The 12,493-nt window shown below is 43.0% G+C and overlaps 1 protein-coding gene across 1 annotated transcript in view; it reads left to right on the top strand.

Moving 5' to 3' along the window:
• The window catches only part of LOC140918293 (BOS complex subunit NOMO1), a 32,752-nt gene continuing 20,259 nt past the window's right edge, over positions 1–12,493 (top strand). The window contains exons 1-12 of the mRNA XM_073362330.1: positions 1–199; positions 1,566–1,655; positions 2,312–2,357; positions 4,007–4,107; positions 4,218–4,324; positions 4,525–4,597; positions 5,233–5,385; positions 6,416–6,553; positions 9,194–9,283; positions 9,988–10,093; positions 10,511–10,661; positions 11,131–11,308. Coding sequence (XP_073218431.1) covers positions 68–199; positions 1,566–1,655; positions 2,312–2,357; positions 4,007–4,107; positions 4,218–4,324; positions 4,525–4,597; positions 5,233–5,385; positions 6,416–6,553; positions 9,194–9,283; positions 9,988–10,093; positions 10,511–10,661; positions 11,131–11,308 — 1,365 coding nt within the window. The 5' untranslated portion in view covers positions 1–67. The remainder of the gene's footprint in view (positions 200–1,565; positions 1,656–2,311; positions 2,358–4,006; positions 4,108–4,217; positions 4,325–4,524; positions 4,598–5,232; positions 5,386–6,415; positions 6,554–9,193; positions 9,284–9,987; positions 10,094–10,510; positions 10,662–11,130; positions 11,309–12,493) is intronic.

The following is a 12,493-nucleotide window of genomic DNA, read 5'->3' as shown; positions in this document are numbered from 1 at the left end:
CGGCTGCGGGGCGTGTGTCAGCGGCGCTCCGGTCCCGGCGCGCGTGGGCCGCCGGCAGGGGGGCGGGATGCGGCGGGGCTGGGCGGCCGCGCTCTGCTGGGCCCTGTGCTGGGCCCTGGCGCGGGGCTCCGAGGACATCGTGGTGGGGTGCGGGGGCTTCGTCAAGTCCGACGTGGAGATCAGCTACTCCCTGATCGAGGTGAGCCGCCCGGGTCCCCGCCTCCGGGGCGCCCTCTGGGGCCTTCCCTGCCTGAGCCCCCCCCCCCAAGGGAGCCTTCCCCCCAGGGATCCTCCTCGCCCCCCAGCCGGGACCCCTCCCATAAGGGAACCCCCCCCGCAGCCGGCCTCACCCCCAGGCGGGGTCATTCCTCCCGGCTGTGAGGTTCCCCCAGGCACCCCCGAGGCGCCCCTATGCCCAGCCGTGTGCCCCGTACTTCCCTAGCGGGAATCCTCCCCCACGTCCCCGGTTCTCCTCAGTGCCGGGGTCCCTCTCCTCGGAGCCCGGCTCGGAGAGCAGCTGGCACATGCCTTCCCCTTTGCCCCACTCTCCGGGCAGCCAGGCCTCCGCGGGGGGCAGCAGGGTCCGCCCGTTGCCTGGGGTTGTGTGTGTCACGCTGGAGAGCCTGTATCTGAACTCGCCCAGAGCTGGAGGGCAGCTGGTTCAGGCCCATTTGTGGTTCGAATGGTGGATTTCATCTGCCCATCGAGGTTTTTCCAAGGTCACCCAGCGCCCCTGTGTCAGCGCCTTCCGTGTAAAATGGTCCCAAAGTTGTTCCTCTCCCGAGTTAGCGTTAGGGTGTTTTGGGAAGTTGGCGGATGCTGGTGCGTTTGGAAGGATTGTTACGATTCTTTTTTAAATGGGCTTTGTTGTCTTTAAATCCCATGTGTTTCTGTTGTCTTTAAGGTCCATCTTATGTTGCGGAGAATTGTGTGGGTTTTAAATCGCCGTTTAAAGGGAGGCTGTCAACTTAAAAATCAAACTTTGCCTGAATGTTTTTGCCCACCATAGTTAGTAAGACCTAACCTTGTTTGAACTGACAGACTACAGAGATAATATTTTTTCCCATTTTGTGCATTTGACAGCTTTTTGTGTTTAGCAGGGTTTGTTGTTTTTCCCTGAATAGTCAGTTAATTAATTTCCATTTTGTTTGTCAGTTTTGTATCACGGGGGTGGAGAGAGCAATTAAAGAAACCCCAAAACCCTAGGAAATTGTGATTGTAAAATCACAAAAGAGATTGCTTGGGAATTTGTGGATTTGTGTGAAACTACTTTAACAATTTTTTTTATGTTGACTAGATTTCACATTGACAGTATTCCTTTAATGTATTTTCCTTCTAAGCTGGGTTCTTTTAAAAACATTCATCCATTTTTTCCCAAGTCTGAGATTCACCTTTTTGTGTGATTTTTATTTATTTTTTTTCCCCCTGTAAATTTTCCCTCTCTTATCCCCAGGGAACTGTGCAATGGTTTTGTGGTGCAAAATCCACTGGGAATTCCTCTTTCAGATTTCACTTACATGTATATTTTTCAGAGACAACTTTTCATCTTTTTCTGTTTCTTGTAGATTAAATTATATACAAAGCATGGGACTCTGAAATACCAAACAGATTGTGCCCCAAATAATGGCTACTTCATGATTCCCTTGTATGATAAGGTAAGAAGCCAGAGCTGTTGTGCTCTCTTGCCATGCAGTAACATAACGGGCTAATTTAACATTCAGTCCTGTTTGCAGAATGAAATGTCTTTTTAGAGTTTGATGCAAAGTTACACTGGGAAAGCTGATGCTTACATTTGGAAAAAAAAAATGGAAATCAGCCTCAAATGTTCTAATAATAGCTTAATGTTTTTTAAAAAAATTAAATTAAATTATCTAAATTAACAAAAAATACCCCCCTTCTCCTCATAACTTGAAGGCTTTCAGATTTCCAGTGTTTAGGCCCTAATCCTACAATGAACACTGCACAGGTAGACCCGTGAGTGCCTGTCATACCCTGTTGACTTCAGTGGGGTTCTACATGGATATATGGGTCTATCTGCATGGAGCTCATGGCAGGACTGTGGTCTTAGTATCTTCCATAGGCCTCCTGGGGGTACTGTCACTGAAATGGAAGTCCCTGTTGAGAGAGGCCCCTGACCTATTTCCTGAATGGTGATGCTCAAGCAGTCACAGGGATTTTGAAAATAATGCTTTGGATTTTTTAATGTGTTCTTAAATACTCTCTGCAACATTGAAACTGTGCACTGAATGTTTTTCTTTAAGCTAGCTGATTCCATTTAAATCAACAGGTCCTCGTTATGCTCTTTTTCTAGGGGGATTTTGTTCTTAAGATTGAGCCACCTCTTGGCTGGAGTTTTGGTGAGTACTTGGTCTGCTGTAGAAATGGTGCAATTGCACATGCAGCTGTTCCACTGCCTCCTTTAGACTGGCTCTGATTTGTAGGCTGGAAAAAGCAATTGTTTCAAATGAGCTAAGCTCTACTTAGGTATGTCCTAGTTATGGTTTAAATGTCTAAAATGTACCTTTCTGTGAAAATTAGTTTGGTTTCATCCCAATCCTTATTGTTCACATAACAAAAACCACCTACTGGACATTCTGGTCACCTGTATGGGCTAAGCCTAGTACTGCTTTAGGAGGGTGGGGTTTTGGATGGAAATTAGAATGGTCAGGGGAATAGGGTATTTTTATTTTTGGGTGGTGTGCCTTGGCTAAGGATTAGGCTGCTGGATTTGTTATATTTTGCATTGGTTGAAATGCATGGACTGTATAGGCCTGACTTTCAGAAATGCTGAGTGCCCATCAATTAACTGAGGTCAATAGGAGCTGTGGATGCTCTGTACTTTTGAAAATCAGACCATGTCTTTTTTTAAAGATGTCAGAAATGTCTAGAGGTTGGGATAGGAGCTTCTTATTTATATAAAAATAAATGGTAATAGGGCAGTTTTGAGTGCATTGGCAGAAATAGTGACCATTTTAGAGTGTTTGTGGCATCTTGAATGTGTTCAGTGTGTCCTGAAACTCTTTTAAAGCTTAACTGTAGAAAGAGGGGACTACGGAACAGCAACACATAACGTGTTTTTTAGTTCTAGTTTATAAAGATGTTACTCTTCCTGCTTCTGGGAAGAAAAATTTCCCAGAAGACACTGAGATCTTTCATTTTATAGAATTAAGGTGCATGGAGTTTTGGAGCTTGTAATAGAAGTTTGAATGAGCTGTGGGTGAGGGAAGCGGTTCATGAGGCTCTTACTATGGGCCTTGCTTTGGGGTGGTTACTGCTATGGACTCCTTCAAATGTTGAAAATGGCTGCTGCAATATTGGCACTCCAGTGAAACACTGAATTGTAGGTTGAAGAAAGAACATAGAAACTAGCATTAAGGATTTTCAGTAAACAAAATAAGTTTGGTTTTCCTAATTAAATATCTTGCTATCTAAAATGAACTCCCAGACTGAAGCTCCAGCCACATGACTTTTCCCTTTTACCACATTATAGGAAAACATGCACATTGACTTTAACTGTATTCCATTGAAGAAACGTAAGTTGCTAGGTGGGAGAGGGAAGAAGACCTACTAGCTTGATTCTAATGTGCCTGTGAGGTGGATATTTTCAAGGCAACTTCAAGTGGTTGACAGTGGCGGGTCTTTATATTCTAGCACCTCTCTAATTAGAAAGTTTTATGACTTCATTATTCAGTCTCTTGTTTCTGAGAAGCCAACCATTTAAATGATTTGCTTTTTAAAGAAGCTTACAACATTTCAGTAAATACAATCAAACAGTAAAAGTAGTGTACGAAATAATGAGGCTATTCACTCATTTGCCCGGGGAAAGTAACTGTTTGATTGGTGAGTCAAACATCTGTAGTTTCTTCACATGGTAAGGGTTGGCAAGCTGATATTGGGCTTGGGCTAGTAAATTTCCATTATGATTCTGCAAAGCTGCAGTAAAATAGACCCACAATTCCCATGTCACTAATGTAGTTTGCGATTTCATATTTTTTTTTTTTTCCAGAGCCAACTAGTGTGGACATCCACGTGGATGGTGTTAATGACATTTGCACAAAAGGAGGAGATATTAACTTTGTGTTTACAGGGTTTTCTGTGACTGGAAAGGTTAGACTCCTTTTATGTTCTTTTGCCACATCTCAGTTTAACAATGCATGTCTATTTCATAGGAGCAGTACACTGCTGCTTGGCAAGTTACTGTTTGTGCCTCTTGACAGGTTCTCAGCAAGGGTCAAGCATTAGGTCCTGCAGGAGTCCAGGTTGTACTGAGAAATCCTGGTACTGAAGTAAATATACAAGCTACTGTGACCCAAGCTGGAGGAAAGTGAGTTTTGTGTGTGCACGTGATTGATTAAGTTTATACTGCATTAGTAGATTTGGGAACAAAATATTTTAAATTATTTGGGATTCTTGCTAATGATTTTGGTTTTTTGCTTAAATATTTTTTCTAATGTATGCCCATATCTGGTTGTTCTGTGAATGTGCTGGAAATGCTGAGAAAAAATAACATTTCATGTTGCACAGGTTTGCTTTTTTCAAAGTGCTTCCTGGAGAATATGAAATCTTTGCATCTCATCCTACCTGGACGTTGAAAGAGGTTAGTGCCCAGAAAGCACTGGTAAAAGAGAGGTGACTTTCGGCTTATTGCTGGTGTATATCGATTAGTGCACCACTCTGTTTTAAGTAATTAGGAATGAACATGAGAGAAGATCTGAATCAGTGAAAGAAGTTTAGATCAATGTTTTTTGTAAATTTCACTTAGAGTGTGGTGGGAAACAGCCTTGTCAGGCTGGGCTTGAAAGATACAGGGCTAGCAGGCTGAATGACTATGCATAATGAAAAATGCATGTGCAGAGCCTGCACCTTCCTACTTGTATTTGTAAACAGAAAGTTTGCAGTCCAGTCTGATGTTGAGATCGCCAGTGGTGACCAGGCCTTTGTAGTAGTGACAGTTACTTCCCATGGACTTATGTCCATCTCAATCTCCCGTTAAAGCAACTTAATGGTGGTTTTTCAGCGGGGTCCTTTGTCTGACACATTGCTTGTTGCTGTGTTGTCATCTTCACCCTGAATAACGATGCTGTGGATTAGAAATCCTTTCTGAATATTATGTATGTAATTGCATCATTGTTTAGCTGTCTTGCTTTTGTTTAATGTTGTGTCTTAGTGGTAGTTATAAAAGGCATCCTATTATTATTATTTGATTGCAATGTATCGGCTTCTACATTTCAGGCAAACACAATGGTGAGAGTGACCAATTCCAATGCCTACGCTGCTGGCCCTCTAGTTGTTGCTGGCTACAATGTTTCAGGCTCTGTGCGGAGTGATGGGGAACCCATGAAAGGGGTCATGTTTCTTCTTTTCTCCTCCTCAGTCACCAAAGAGGTAGTGTAAGATCAGACACATTGTATTCGTAATAAGGATGTGAATGGAGAACATTTGTAGTCTGATAATGAATAATGCTCCTTTAATTATTCTTTTGCAAAAAGGCCCTGATTTTATGCACACGTCTGCATGTGCTTAACTTTACTCGCATGAGCTCAGTGAGACTGAGCATGTGCGTGAGCTCTAAGGTTGCAGTACATACAAAACTAAGTGTTCATGTTTATGTCAGAGTCGTAAGATTTTTGTTGGGATGGCAGGGAGGGGGATTTAACCACCTACATTTTTCTTAAGTCATATTTGTCCAGTTATCTATCTCTGCATGCTAAGCTCTGGGTGACAAATCCTGGGTTTCTCCAGCAATGCAAAAGCTCCACAGGGGTCAGGAAAGAACTTCTGGCACAGCATTGTGCAGTGCTAGGGTTTTTCATCTTTCTGTGAAGCATCAGATCTTAGCCTCAATTGGAGGCAGGATACCACACTTGATGGACCTTGATCTCATCTGGTATGGCAACTCCAAGACCACCCTCTTCCCTCCCCCGGTAGCATAGGACTAGGAAAACTTATGTTCTGGTTCAGAAAGCATTTGTTCTTAAGTGTTTATTTTCAAGTGCTTATCACTCTTCAGGGAGAAAAACACCAAAACGCACCTCTAGCCTAAAATATTAATCCTGTCTACAGTATTACAGATAGCACTGTACAGACATGCAGTGCAGCTGTTAGATATTGAATTTCTTGATTCTTTTGCCTTTAAACTTGCTAGTATATCATTTCATTTATGTAGTATTCTCTGGTGTGTACACACTTTCAAACTCTGCCCCTAAAGCCACGCACAATTCTCCTGTCACATTTAAACATTCCCCCCCCCAAAAAAAAAGTGTGCACAAGAACTTGGGGTGCAAATTTGCAGTTTTAATTTTAGAGGCTGCTTTTGAAAATCTATCCCTTTGTATGAAGTGTAACTGTTTTTCTCCACTCAGGAGGATACAGAATGTATGGGAGAAAGAAATAATATTGCTTTTTATTTGCACAGGATATTATGGGCTGCAACATTTCTCCAGTTGATGGGTTCCAAGCAAGAGACGAGTCTCTTTACTATCTGTGCAATGTTATATCAAAAGAGGACGGATCTTTCACCTTCCTGTCTTTACCAAGTGGGGAATACACTGTGGTAGGTAACTAGAAAGTTCATCGCTTTTTTGTACACTAGATTGCTGGTGGGTTTCTTATTTTTTCTAAACCAGAATTCATAATTTTATAGCTGCCAAAACAGCGCTAATGGAAGCTTTCTAAATTGGATGAAATAGCTGGAAAAGAGCTGTGCAGTGTAAAAAGTTGGGCGCTGAAGTAAGTTGGGGTGGAAGAGCTATGTGGTTGTGTTTCTGAGGCTGATGAAGCCAATCAAGTTCTCATCTGGATAGCTCAGCTGGTCACAGACCACCCCTGAAGCTTGGACTGGGCTGGAAAGCTGCAGATAGTCGCTGCTGGATTGCATCCCTAAAGTTCTCCTCTTTAGTTCACTCACAACTCCTAATAAACATATTCACTCTCAGCCAGGGAGGAAAAGTCCTTGCAAGTCTTCTAATTAGGTCTCATGCTAGGCCTGGTATAGAGCATTTTGGCATTGCAATCTGTAAAATGGTTGGACTGCACCATGTATCCATTCCCTTACCTTTTTCTAGTGGTGTAGAGGCACCTGCAGTTGTGATTGCACTAACACTGTACTTTCCTGTCAGGACATATAAGTGAGGCAGCTGCATCAGTGCATTTGATCCTCCCATTGTAATCCCAAAGCATCCCTGCCCCACTGACCAGCGATTGTTCTGACAAGCATCTGTCACCTGCCAAGCCTCTCCCCTTGGGGTGAACTAAGCCATGAGCAGTCACGAGACTTGGGCGAGGTATCCAGAGTGTCGGTGACAGAGGTGAAAAATAGGATGCAGAAGTCCTGGCTGGTTCCCTCCTCTCACCACTAGAAAGTGCGGAAATCCAGTCTTTATCCAAACCCTGGCAAATCTTCAGTGCCTCTCTGATTTTTGTCCACCCAGATAACTTCTTGAAAAGTTGTCGGACTGACGACTAGGACAAGATCCATCCTAACCTGAGGGCAAACAGTGAGGAAATGACCCCCTTCTGTATTTCCTCTTTACAATGGCTGCTTGCTTTGTAGCTGGGTGTGTTAGCAGGAAACAGCAAGCATAGTATTCCCACAGTATTCTTGCCAGCAAGTTAAAGAAGTATGGGCTGGATGAATGGACTATAAGGTGGATAGAAAGCTGGCTAGATTGTCGGGCTCAACGGGTAGTGATTAATGGCTTCATGTCTAGTTGGCAGCCGGTATCAAGTGGAGTGCCCCAGGAGTTGGTCCTGGGGCCGGATTTGTTCAATATCTTCATAAATGATCTGGAGGATGGTGTGGATTGCACCCTCAGCAAGTTTGCAGATGACACTAAACTGGGAGGAGTGGTAGATACACTGGAGGGTAGGGATAGGATACAGAGGGACCAAGACAAATTGGAGGATTGGGCCAAAAGAAATCTGATGAGGTTCAACAAGGACAAGTGCAGAGTCCTGCACTTAGGATGGAAGAATCCCATGCACCGCTACAGACTAGGGACCGAATGGCTCGGCAGCAGGTCTGCAGAAAAGGACCTCAGGGTTACAGTGGACGAGAAGTTGGATATGAGTCAACAGTGTGCCCTTGTTGCCAAGAAGGCCAATGGCATTTTGGGATGTATAAGTAGGGGCATTGCCAGCAGATCGAGGGACGTGATCGTTCCCCTCTATTCGACACTGGTGAGGCCTCATCTGGGAGTACTGTGTCCAGTTTTGGGCCCCACACTACAAGAAGGATGTGGAAAAATTGGAAAGAGTCCAGTGGAGGGCAACAAAAATGATTAGGGGACTGGAACACATGACTTATGAGGAGAGGCTGAGGGAACTGGGATTGTTTAGTCTGCAGAAGAGAAGAATGAGGCGGAATTTGATAGCTGCTTTCAACTACCTGAAAAGGGGTTCCAAAGAGGATGGCTTTAGACTGCTCTCAGTGGTAGCAGATAACAGAACAAGGAGTAATGGTCTCAAGTTGCAATGGGGGAGATTTAGGTTGGATATTAGGAAAAACTTTTTGACTATGAGGGTGGTGAAACGCTGGAATGCATTACCTAGGGAGGTGGTGGAATCTCCTTCCCTAGAAGTTTTTAAAGTCAGGCTTGACAAAGCCCTGGCTGGGATGATTTAGTCGGGGATCGGTCCTGCTTTGAGCAGGGGGTTGGACTAGATGACCTCCTTAGGTCCCTTCCAACCTTGATATTCTATGATTCTATGAAGCAGTTGCAATGAGGCAATCTTCTCAGTGTGTGCTGTAATTCGTCCTCTGCACAAGACGCCAGGACTACCAGTGAAAATATTTTGGCTTGAATGCCAGCTTTTAAATACCTAAGAACAGAGTATAACATTTATATAACCATTTGTATTTGCTGTTCTTGACTGTGTGGACAACGCTTATCAATTCCCTGCCATGTGTGATTGCGTGTGAGTCTTACAATGAAGCTTGGGTTGCCTGATTTAATTTCTCCTCTATTATGCTTAAATATAAGACTGCCACACCAAAAAAATTCTGAAAGGTTAACTCATTCCATGCCACTATCCCTCTGAATTATTTCTCCAGCAAATTTTCAACTCCATTTCAGAAAGGCAACAAGGGGTGCCAGCTTTGTGCAGCATAACTTTGTCTAATGTGCCACATAGGACACAATGCCTTGATTATACCACAGCTACATAGGACTCAAAGAAATTTATCTTCTTCCAGATACCATTCTACAGGGGAGAGAGAATTACCTTTGATGTTGCTCCATCTAGACTGGACTTCTTGGTAGAACATGACAGTCTGAAAATTGAGGTAAGGGGTTAATTTCAGATATTTACAGAGAAAAACTTCCCTGTAGAGTTATACCTATAACAACTGAATTTGTTTTAGTAGAAAGCAGATTTGTTCCACCAGAGTTTTCTTCCTAATGATCAGTGTTAAGCAAATTCCTAATGCATGTTTGGGTAGGTAGCAAACTGTAGAGCATGTAATCTGATAATGGGGAGGATCAAGCACATTTCATGTCCCAACGCTCTGACATGGTGTTTTGACACTTGAGGCTGGTTTTAAAGAAAAAAGCAAAATTGGGAAAATAATCCTACAGATCAGTGAACTTGTTCTCTCCCTTTTGCAACTGCACAGTAACCTTTTAAATTGGTTGTGTGAGCTCCTTAAATGGTAAACTCTTTGGACAGGGACTGTCATTTTGTTCGGTGTTTGTACAGAGCGTAGCGTAGTGAGTCCTGTTCCATGACTTAGAGGCACTACAATAGTAAAAGAATGAACTGAAAACCATCCTGCTCCTGCAGCTGTTGATATAAGTTGCTTTGATTTTGATCTGAATTTATGTAGCAAACACATCAGAGAGATTTAGTTCTAAAAGTGAAAATAATTTTTTTTCTAGATTCCCTGTGTTAGGACATACAGAACAGATTGTTTTTAACTATAAATGTACAGCCAAACACTGTTATATGGTGGATACAAATGTTAAGCTATTTTTTTTTCCTCCCCAACAGCCTGTTTTCCATGTAATGGGCTTCTCGGTCACAGGCAGAGTATTGAATGGCCCTGAAGGAGAAGGTGTTGCTGATGCTATTGTGACACTGAATGACCAAATTAAAGGTGCACAGTGATCTTGATTTGTGGTGCTATGGGGAAGTCTAAACTATGGGAATAGGGCCTGAGATTGAACTAAAGACTAGAGGGCAATAAGGTACTTTCATTGTGGTTTATTTGGCAAGTTAAAGGGATTTTCAGTCGCTGGATTAATTTTCCATTTGCGGTCTGTTGTTATCGTATTGTTTTGCTTTTTTAAATCTTTGTCACAATTTCTCTTGTGACACTTGCCAAATCAAGGACAGAGCTGTAAGACAGAAACAAAAGCTGTGTTAATAAGAAACCCTTTAACTATTTCTTGCCACACAATGCTCGTTAAAAGTAACCTGGAGCTTTGAAGGCGATTTCAGAATTTTTTATTAATGCGGACAAGAAAATACACTTTACACACCTTTTCCTCACTGTCTTGTCTTTTTGTTACAGTAAAAACAAAAGCTGATGGCTCTTTCCGCTTCGAAAACATAACAACAGGCACATACACTATTCATGCACAGAAAGAGCACCTCTTCTTTGATACCATTACAGTGAAAATTGCACCGAACACACCACAGCTGGCTGACATCATAGCAACAGGGTGAGTACGATGTTAAGGGTAGAAATGTGAATCAATTTAAAAAAAAAAAAAACCAACCCAAATCTTTAATAGACAGGTTTAGATTTTCAAAGTTTTGAGTGCATGACCTGTAGTACCAGAGGCATAGATACTGCTTAGCATTGTGCGAACAATGAGCTGTTGTAACCAAAGAGAAATGTGTTCAGTGTTTAGTTTTGGGAAACACTTATCTTATTATGGGATGGTGCAGTTCAATTTAAAACATACATGTTAGGCAGTAACTGCATGGTGACTCCATTAAGAATAAAGTTGATTATACAGTAACTTGCATTAATGCTACTGGATTCTCTTGTGGTAACTAAGAGGAGTGCACTGCACTGAACATCTGTCTCTCCAACTTAGTGATATTTCTTTTTTAATGGGGTTTGAATGCACATGTTTTACATGGGATCTGTGTGTTCAGGCTAATGGATGGCAATCTCATTTGTAGATTCAGTGTGTGTGGTCAGATCTCGGTAACTCGCTTCCCTGACACAATCAAACAGTTCAATAAATACAAGATAATCATGATGCCACAAGACCAGGACAAAGCATCTTTGGTTACAACAGAGACTGACCCTCATGGAGCGTTTTGTTTTAAGGCAAAATCGGGTACATACAGCATCCAGGTGAGAGCAAGCTTCAGTTTCTCCTTTTCCAGTGAAAAGCCAGGTTATTTTCTAGACACTAAAATATTGACTTTTTTGGGATGTTTTATTTTGTGTTTAAGAAGCTGAAAAGGTGTCTTCCCCAGTCCTTTTATCCCCTTTACACTGGGGAAAACAATGTTTGCTGTATTCTAATGGAGTTGAAGTTCCTGTGGTCCTTTTTGCTTACAGCTGGTAAAAGTAGGAGACCAGACTACACAGGATGCATGTTGTTTTTTATCTGTCTTTGGTTTGAAATCCTGTCTGCCACTCCTTGTCCTGTTATATTGCCGTGTGAGTGAGAGTTGTCAGACAGCTTGTTGCATCTGCCTCTTCCTGCTCTCTATGGCCTTCTCCACACTGGTGATGGTGTGTAGGGTATGTGTAGCTACGTGCAGCAGCGTAAGGCTCTGGCAGCAGGGAGGCAGTGGGGAAAGGCTCCAGCAGCTCCCTGATTTCACTTTGACAGGGAAAGGCTTCAGCAGCGGGACACAACACTGCTAAATATAGTGGTTTAGCTGTGAGAGGCACTGCTTGGGTGTGCAGAGAGCTGCGTAGGGTACATATCCTAAGGTTTTGGTACGGCTTTACTTGCCGAAGCAGTACCTCACTGTCTACACTGCTATTTATACCTGTTCTGGGGGAGAGCAGTGTATGTACTCTACACACCAGCATAAGTGTAGACATAGCCTAAGCATCTGCTTGCAACTAAGGCTGACGCACACCGTGATTCCCTTCCAGCTGAGAGCTCGGGAACTTGCAGCTGTTTCCCACTGGAAAAGGATTAGGAAACATGCTATAAGGAGATGGTTGGAGACTCATAGGTATAGGCTGCCCTAGTCCTCACAGAGTTGACACTTACCAAAGTAGTGGTTCCTATCAGTTGCCACTTGTGGGATTGGCAGGTCATCAGGACTGAACTGTTGGGAGGGTTCCTGGCGCACAGGTATTCCAGACACTTTTAGGAGGCAGCTAGACTGGATAGTGTAAGAAAGAGGAAGCTTTCTTCCAAGCGTTTTCCCCAGGGTATGACCTCCCTCTCTCTTATCTGTGTCTCTGTAGAACTGTATATTTGTCGTAGTGACCAGATAATCCTGAAAAGCAAATGTACCGAACGGCAAGTTCTGTTTTCTCTGAGATGTACAGTACATTTCCAGCCACTAACCC

Source organism: Lepidochelys kempii, chromosome 10, assembly GCF_965140285.1.
Source record: "Lepidochelys kempii isolate rLepKem1 chromosome 10, rLepKem1.hap1, whole genome shotgun sequence".
Lineage (NCBI taxonomy): Eukaryota > Metazoa > Chordata > Testudines > Cheloniidae > Lepidochelys > Lepidochelys kempii.
Note: the sequence above shows the minus strand (reverse complement) of the source record. Positions and strands in the feature narration are given on the sequence as shown.